General features: G+C 32.9%; 1 protein-coding gene across 1 annotated transcript; it reads left to right on the top strand.

Annotated features, from left to right (window-relative positions):
• Window positions 1-217: 217 nt before the first annotated feature.
• On the top strand, window positions 218-6,367 carry kcnk13b (potassium channel, subfamily K, member 13b). Its single transcript, XM_051139283.1, has 2 exons — window positions 218-729; window positions 4,883-6,367. Exons 1-2 carry the CDS (start codon window positions 390-392, stop codon window positions 5,779-5,781), a joined length of 1,239 nt encoding a protein of 412 aa, XP_050995240.1. The 5' UTR covers window positions 218-389; the 3' UTR covers window positions 5,782-6,367.
• Window positions 6,368-9,512: the final 3,145 nt, after the last annotated feature.

Genomic DNA, 9,512 nt, shown 5'->3' with positions numbered 1-9,512 from the left:
AAATGTTACACCACAATTTAATAGACATTTGTTATGTTTAAAATCAGCTTGAAAACAAGCATATAACTTGGTACAAGTGTTTTGAACTAGATGTAGATGTTTTTGTCACTGAGTCGTACATGTGCTGCTGCTGTGGACCTGTGCTCTGATCTGACGCACTCAGTCTGATCCAGGCGCGCTTCTGGAGAGCTTCAGGTCACACAGTCCATCACTGCGCTCCACACCAAACGCATCATGATGATCCGCCACAAACGGGACATTTCGAGCAGAACCCCGCTTCAGAAAACCTCTGAAATATCCGGACGCAGAGCTCTGAAGAGAAAAATGCATGATCCACGATGAACTGGGATGTGGTGGTTCATGTGTTTCTGTAATACTCCTGTCAAATAATGGCTTGCCGGGCTGGATGCTGCTGCACCGGCATCGGTTCTCTAAACGAAGATAATGCCAGGTTTCTCATGCTGGCTCTGCTGATCATCATCTACCTGTTGTGTGGGGCAGCGGTGTTTTCGGCGCTCGAGCACCCGAAGGAGAAGCTCGCCAAGGAGCGATGGGCTCAGAGGATCGAGCAGTTCACCCTCAAGTACAACCTGAGTCAAGACGACCTGAAGAACTTCCTGAGGAACTATGAGGAGGCCAATGTGGCGGGAATCCGCGTGGACGCCACCAGACCGAGATGGGATTTCGCGGGAGCGTTTTACTTCGTCGGAACTGTGGTTTCAACTATCGGTGAGTTCAACATGAACTTATAAACCGAGCTCGAACCGTCAGACCGCAACATTTCAGAACTGATTTATTCAAGTACGGTAAAGTAACGCGCAACAGGTTCTCGTGCTATTTTGCTTGCGTTCGTAAAACGAGCCTAGTTTTTTTTCGTGGCACTGTCATGTAGTTTACAGACTAGACTTTAATTAACTCGTTAATGGATTTTAAACAGACGTGTGGGGAAAACCTGTTCTGTAGCTATTTGCATTTTATGACTCCGAGATGATCACTGAGCAAACCAATTCATTTCATTTTCTCTTTATTATATATAAATCCAAACAATTTGTCAGATATCTTTAAGATTATATGAAATATCTAAGTCAGCTTTCTTTTCTGCATTTCATCTGCTATGAGTTAAGCATCACAAAGCGTGGTAAGTTGTAAGTTGTTTTAATTGGTAAGTTGTAATTGATTTTAATAATCATAATTCCATAATTTATATTTTGTTTCTATTTTGTGATTTACTGAATTATCTTAGAGCTTAATTATGATTATAGCTACTGAGTATCGCAACCATGATCCTTATGCACAGTAATTGTGAAGATGTTGTTTGACATTTATAAAAAAATATGAATATAAATTTATTTATTAAAATGTATAAATACATTTATAAATAAAAATTATTATTATATATTTATATATATATATATATTATATATATATAATATTATTGTATATATTATTATATATTTTTACAATACAACATTATTGTTTAATGTGGTTGTAAAAATATAGTTTGACATTAAAGATTAACATAAATAAATATTTTAAATTATTTTATATATTACTATATATGTATAATGCATACTTGAAATAGTATTGTTTAATATGGTGGTAAAAATATTGTTTTATAAATACATAAATATAACATTATATATATATATATATATATATATATATATATATATATATATATATATATGAAGCATTATTGTTTAATATGGGGTGAAAAAATATTGTTTGAGATCAAAAATAAACATAAATAAATATATATTATATTATTTTATATATTACTATATAATTATAATACATACTTGAAATATTATTGTTTAATATGGTGGTAAAAAATATTGTTTATATATATATATAAATAAATAAATATAATATATATATATATATATATATACTTGAAACATTATTGTTTGATACAGTGGTAAAAGATATTGTTTGAGATTAAAATATTATAAAATATTATTATAAAATATATTATTTTATATATTACTATATATTTATAATACATACTTGTAATATTATTGTTTAATATGATGGTACAGATACTATTTGAAATAAAAAAATTAAAAATATTGTTTGAAATTACAAATAAACATAAATAAATATATATTATATTATTGTATATATTATCATATAGTTTATAATACATACTTGAAACATTATTGTTGAATATGATGGTATAGACTTATATTGAAAATTATTGTTGAATATGATGGTATAGACTTATATTTTTTTTTTTTTTTTTTTTTTGCAAAGTTGAAGCAGGAGATTAAACCTAAACATTGTGTGAAAGTGAACCGGACACCTTCTATTTCAAGTGAAAACCTCTGAATGATAAATCTAAAATAATTCCATTCCATTCATTTAATTTGTAAAAAACTTTGTTTCCTTGCTTATTTATTTATTCATTCATTCATTTGTGCAACACCAATGAAAACTCACAGATGATATTTTCTACTTGACAATTCGTGCTCTTCTGTGACGTGAAAGCCTTTTAATATCAACCCATGAGAATTTCACATTTCGTATCTCCATAAACCAAGTTTTATTAATTCTCAGCATGTGTTAGATTTGTGTTTGCAAAAGAGCTAATTAGAATATGAAAACCATCAGATCTTATTTCCATGCAGTCTGTCATCTGGTGGTTCGTGCGTAAAAATTAGATGTGTTCACAGAAACATGAAGAGCAGGGAGCTTATTTTAGCCTTATTAATATTTACTCTGTTACCCTCTCATTCTGTGCTTCTATAGATTCCAGAAGACAGACAATTCAAACAGTGAATATGAACAGTAGATTGTTATAAATGGTGCAGTATTTTGTCTAAGCTGATTCAATTTAATTCATGAAACTAATTTCAGATTATTAATACACTTAGGTGCATAGTATACGAAAGATCTTCATAAATGCCCGTGGATGATATACATGCTTCTCATAATTTAACTGCAGTGGAATCTTCACCAAAATAAATTGAACTGCATGTAAAATTGGTAAAACGAATAATACGAGAAAGAAACTAGAGCGGTGCGGCTGCCGTCACCAATGGCAACCTGTTTCTAGTGGTTTGTGAAGAAGGGAAAGTGGGGTTGTCTGAATGCTGGAGGTGATTGGAGGCTGAGGTTCACGTGGGATTTGGAGCACATGCTGCTCATTAAAGGACAATTACAGCTCAGTTTCTAATTAGTGCCGACCCAGCTTCCTGCAGCACTATGACACGCCACAGCAGCTGCATGTGTTAATCCACTGTAGTTTTCCAATAGACTGAAGGTCTGTTGTGGTTGATGTTTATTATGAGTAGGGCAACACATGTGAGCTAGATCAGACATGACCTCCTCAGTATATTTTCACGTCTGAAGATTATATCAAGTAACTTATATGGAATTCCTCTGGTAATTGGTGCTCTGGTAACTGCAGGTTTATATGTTCACACTGTAGGGGCATTTTTTCCTCAAATCTGATTTTAGAGGCTGACTGGAAGTTATATTTAGCCAGATCTGATTATTTCTGTTCAGACTGCAGTCGCTTTTTTTAGGATGTCCACACTGATGGTAATGGGTTCAACATGCATGAGATTTTAGCAGTGGATGTTTTGCATTAATTGATTTAATCAGGGTAAAATCCAGATCTGAACTCCCCAAACATTAAAACGACTTTAAGACAAACATGAAATTCAATCTAGGGTTCAGACTGAGAAGCATTTTAGTAGAGTTTCAAACCATGTACGATGAGATTAATTTTTTTTACTGTTCAGAAATGGCTCCCAACAGGACTAAATGTGACCAACACTAAAAATACTAAATACTAAATTATTAAAAAATAATTTAAATTTAAAATAAAAATGTAATTATAACACACAATTATATATATATATATATATATATATACACGTTAAATAATATAACAATTATAATATAATTATAGATATTATTTATATATATATATATATATACACATATATAAAATATAGTATAATATATATATATATATATATATATATGTAACACTATAAACAAATGATAAATAACATAACAATTATAAATTAATTATATAAAATAAATTTGCTCACACTATATCTGATTTTGTTAAATTATAAAATATAATTTTATAAAATGATATAAAATGATTTTTTTTATTACAAAAGTAGCAAAATATGGTAAATCCATATATAGAATTCAGACAAAATCAGATTTGCTTTAAAGTGTCATTTTATATATATATATATATATATATATATACATTCTTTTTCTTTTTTTTTGTAATGTAATGTAATTTTTTGTAATGTAATGTAAAGTGTTTAAATACATATAAAAAAAACAATAAAAAAATGTTTTAAAAAATATTCAAAATAATAAAAATTGTAACAATTATATATATATATATATATATATATATTTTTTTTTTTTTTTTTTTTTTTTTTTGGAAAATATCTGCCACCAGGAATGTGACCTACACAAAAAACATTAATCAGAAAATATAAAATTATGTAAAAAAAAATTCTATTACAAAAAAATTTAAAGTAAAACACAAAAACTATATACAATTTTAAAGAAATATATCGAATGACACTATAAAGAAATCTGATTTTGTCTGAAAAAGAATCCTGGAAAACATCTCCAACCAGGACAGAATGTAAAAAGTGCTAAACAAAATACACAATTTTAAATAATCACAATAAATAAATCAAACAAAAATGAACACTAAATGTGTTTTTTTAAAAGTATTCACATTATAAACTAGAGAGAGAGAGAGAGAATGGCACTATAAATTAAAGTATTCTTGCAACCTGTTTTATATATTGTGCTTTATAATGTGTAGAGGTCTAACATCTACCCATCATAAAGCATTTTAAAGCCTAACATCCCTATTTTATTTCTGTGTGTGCTGTAGGTTTTGGGATGACGACGCCCGTCACTATTGCTGGGAAGATATTCTTGATCTTTTATGGGCTTATTGGTTGCGCAGCCACCATTTTGTTCTTCAACCTCTTCCTGGAACGTGTCATCACAGTGATCGCATTCGTTCTGAAGTTCTGCCACGAGCGCAGAGAACGTCGCAAAGCCGGCCCGGCTCAAAACTGCCAGCGTCCATCCTCTGGCAGCAGAGAACGGCGCACGGACAGCTTGGCCGGTTGGAAACCCTCAGTGTACTGCGTCATGCTCATCTTAGGAGTCGCCGCCATCGTGGTCTCCTGCTGCGCCTCCGCCATGTATTCGGCAGCCGAGGGTTGGGACTACCTGGACGCCCTCTATTTCTGTTTCGTGGCTTTCAGCACCATTGGTTTTGGGGATATGGTGAGCAACCAGCGTGAGATGTACAAAGCCCAAGCGGCCTACAGGGTCGGCAACTTCCTTTTTATCCTCACGGGGGTGTGTTGCATCTACTCGCTGTTCAACGTCATTTCCATCGTGATCAAGCAAGTGCTCAACTGGCTTCTGCGGAGACTGGAGACTCCCTGCCGCTGCCCAGGCCGAGGGAACCGCCATCCACGGAGGAACGTGGTCGTCCCGGGCCACATGAGAACCAGACGGGACAACTCCATCGAGACTGACGCGGTCAATGACAGCGAGGCGGATGGACGGCGGATGTCTGGAGAGATGATCTCCATGAAGGACTTTCTGGCTGCTAATAAAGTAAATCTGGCTATCATGCAGAAGCAGCTGTCAGAGATGGCCAACGGACATCCTCGCCAGTTAGGGAGCAGCTCACGTCACAACGAGTTTTCCGGTGGGGTCGGAGCGCTGGGAATCATGAACAACCGACTGGCAGAGACAAGTGTAGATAGATAAATCCAGCGTTTAGAAATGTGAAATAACCAGACGACCTCCACAGCAAAGTGTCAAAGTGTGACAACTTTTCAACAAAGGCAAGCAAATACCATAACTCTCATCTTTTGGGTCTCATTCACTAATGAATAAATGCGCAAACAAGGTTAGCTTGGAAAATGTTTGGTGGATTGTCACACCAGGTGTGCACCAGGGTTGAACATTAATGAGGGCTTATGGCAAAAATGACCTACAGATTTAAGATAAAGGGGGCAAAAAAATCCCCCTGCACAACTAAACAGTATATCACCGCTGTCGCGGTTAAAATTAAACGTGAATCAATAAAAAATGTCAATTTGTGGAATTACTTGCTTTTACGCTTTGTGCAGCGCTGAACCTTACAACCAATCAAGCGCATTTCTGTTGAACTTAAGAATTTGATTGCATTGGCCAATCAGAGGTGCTTGGATTAGTCAGTGCTGAAAATAAAAATTGCCTTCACTAATGTAAAAAATGCCCTTAGAAATCCGTTCCAGGGGGCAAATATTGCTCCTTAATGGAAAAGTTAATTTAATATGTACCAGGTTTATTATAGTTAACCTAAAAAAAAAAAAAAAAAAAAAAAAAAGAATCAGATTTTGTCTGAACAAGGAAAGTAGGCTGTTGAGGAAAGTAGCTCCCACTGGGACTGAATGTGACCAACACTAAAATACTCAATTATAAATTTAAAATATAAATGTATTAAAATTTAAAAAAATAAATGATAATAAAAAAAATAATGTCAAAAAAATTAAAAAAACATATAAGTATTAAAATTATATATAAAAACTATACAAAACAAATAGTAAATAATATAACAGTTAATATAATAATAATAATATATAATTTGTTGAATGACACTAAAGAAACTCTAATTTTGTCTAAACAATGAAGGTAGGTTGAGTAAATTTAGCTACAAGACAAGCATTATTTTTTTTTAATTTACAAATGAATAAAAGTGATTGTATGAGTTCATTAGTTCATTATGAGTTTTTAACAGTTTTTAACCATTTTCAAAAGTCATGTTTTTGCAGACTGCAGCTGAGTTATTTTGATTAAGTAAAAATAACTAAAATACAGTTAACTAACACAATAAATATATATCTATATATATATCTTTAAATAAAAGATCATATTTAAAAATATGAAAACTATACTGTACAAATGTGTTTTTTTTCTGAATGATTTCTGAGTAATGGCTGATGAAAATTCAACTTTGCATCAGAGGAATCAATTAAAACTGAAGCCAACTGACAACTGTTGTTTTAAATTGTAATAAATTTCACAGTATTACTGTATTTTTTATACAGTCCCAATGTTTTTTTAAGGCAACTAGAAGTCTAGGAGTGATTTTTGCATACTTATGCTTAAAGGTATAGTTCACCTACAAATGATGATTTTGACACTATTCACTCACCCTGATGTTGTTCTAAACCTGTATTAGTTTCTTTCCTATGTTGCACATAAAAAAAAAAAAAAGATATTTTGAAAAATGCTGGTAAACAAACAGTTGATGGTCACCACTGACTTCTAGGTCATTCTACGAAATCAGTGCCTTTTGTGTCCCTAAGAAATAATCAAACATAGATTTAATATAACAACAAATAAATGTGCAATTTCAAAACATAACAATACTATATTTGCTTTCATCAATATTAAAAAAAAATCACATTTGCATATTGCTCTAAATAGAGTCTCATTGTTAAGCAATGTTTTTGGCATAAGTAAGCATTTTTTCTATAAAATATAAATCATTTTATTGGTGTCCCATCATTTAATGTCAGCCCTGTTACCCTCATCAAAAAACCCTTGTAAAATAATGTACATTAAAATGACATCAATTCTAGGAGGTTACATCATCTCTCAAACATGAATATAGCACTTACAACACAAGCATGTTTTTTTCTCACTCCTCTATAATGTTCTATTTTTGATGACTTATGAGGCTTGACTGAGGGGCAGTGTTGCCAAGTCCGCAGTTTTCCCTCAAAATTGGGCTACTTTCATACTGTTGCCACAGGTTGTTTTTCATGTCTGCGAATTTTACCAGAGGAACCCTGTCATAAAATGTGTATTTCACCCCAGAATGCAATATTTACCAGGGGACCTCCCTCAAAACGCGACTGGGCTAGTTTTAAGTAGCAGTTGGGCGGGTTATGTTGTGAAAACCTGGCAACCCTGCCATCATCCTATATCCTTTTATCATTTTAAAAATGTAAACAATTATTTCTTACATTTAATATAATCAATATCTACAAGTAAAATCCTTTCAAAGTGTACAATATGTACTTTTGTGAACTTGACTATAAGCTAGCAACTAGCAAATTTGTTTCAAATCGTCAAGCCTGTTACTTTTTAGAGTAACAGGGATGACATTGGTTAGGTTTGACCCTGTTTTTAAAGACTGTCTGTATAAAATTAAATAATTTTAGAGGTCACCCTTGGTATATTATTGAGCTAATGCCTATGTCGTTCAGAGGCATATGAGCTCTAATTAAACTATAGTATATAGTAACGCTTGTGTCGGTAACAGGGTTGACAAAAATACCAAAACATGAGGTAGAAAAATAGTCATGGAATAATAAATTACATAGCCTGAGATGGCACAAAACAATTTCTTGTCATTTTAAGGTGTCTTCATGTCATGGATATTTAAAAAATATTGATTAAACTTACTTTAATTTTCTATTTTTCCAAGTGGAAAAGCCACCTTCACTATGGAAGTCAATGGGGACCAACAACTGTTTGGTTCTTCAAAATATCTTTTTTTGTGTTCAACATAAGAAAGAAACGTATACAGGTTTGGAAGGTGAGTAAATAATGACAAAATGTTCATTTTTGGGTAATTATTTGCAGACTTTCTGATAAATCATGATTTTTGAGTAAGAATGTTTGCACATTAGTGAATGAGGCCCATTTTTGTAAAAAAAAAATATAATGTATTGCTGCTGATTTTGGACGTGAGGACATTGGAGCTGCTGTGCTGTATTTATCATCTTTCACACTAATCTCTTTAAATTAGCCTTTGTAAACGTAGTGCATTCATTTGTAAACAAACAGATGTAAATTATTACTAGGCTTTAGTTTTCTTGCATATTTCAGCACTGTCACAATATGCTAATATGTTCATTATGCCTAGCTTACGGGGAAGTGTGACATTTATGCATTTGGCAGACTGGGAAATGAATCATTTGCTCACATTGCATCAGTTATACTGAGCATCTTTATGGGAACTTTTCTACGGACATCACAAACAATCTGCATGAATGTCGTCTTAATTCATTAAGGCAATGACATCCTGAACTTTGTGTCTTCCCCATTACTCTATTAAGTCATATCAAACCATATTCGCTTCGCAGATAGATGTACTGCGAAAGGACATATAGATAATGAACACCATTAAAGATCAGTCTGTGACTAAATCAATAAATAAACCTTGTCCTGAAGTATGGTCTTTCTTATTGTTTGTGAGTGTGTATGTGGCTAGTCCAGTGTGAAAACGTATAAAGCTAATGGTTTTTTCCACTTAGCGGCAGCACTCAGACGTAAGGATGGAACGGAACGTCTTCAGATCAAATTACCACAGCTACAATATGTCATGATGTTAGGAGGTTGCTATGGAAACTCTAACTCTGTGCAAAAAGGATACCTCCTATCCACCAGCCTGATGGTAAAACACTGAATATGAGCTCCATGGGTGAGATGTTTTGGCTGGT

This window comes from Labeo rohita, chromosome 20 (assembly GCF_022985175.1).
Source record: "Labeo rohita strain BAU-BD-2019 chromosome 20, IGBB_LRoh.1.0, whole genome shotgun sequence".
In the NCBI taxonomy this organism is placed as follows: Eukaryota; Metazoa; Chordata; class Actinopteri; order Cypriniformes; family Cyprinidae; genus Labeo; species Labeo rohita.
Note: the sequence above shows the minus strand (reverse complement) of the source record. Positions and strands in the feature narration are given on the sequence as shown.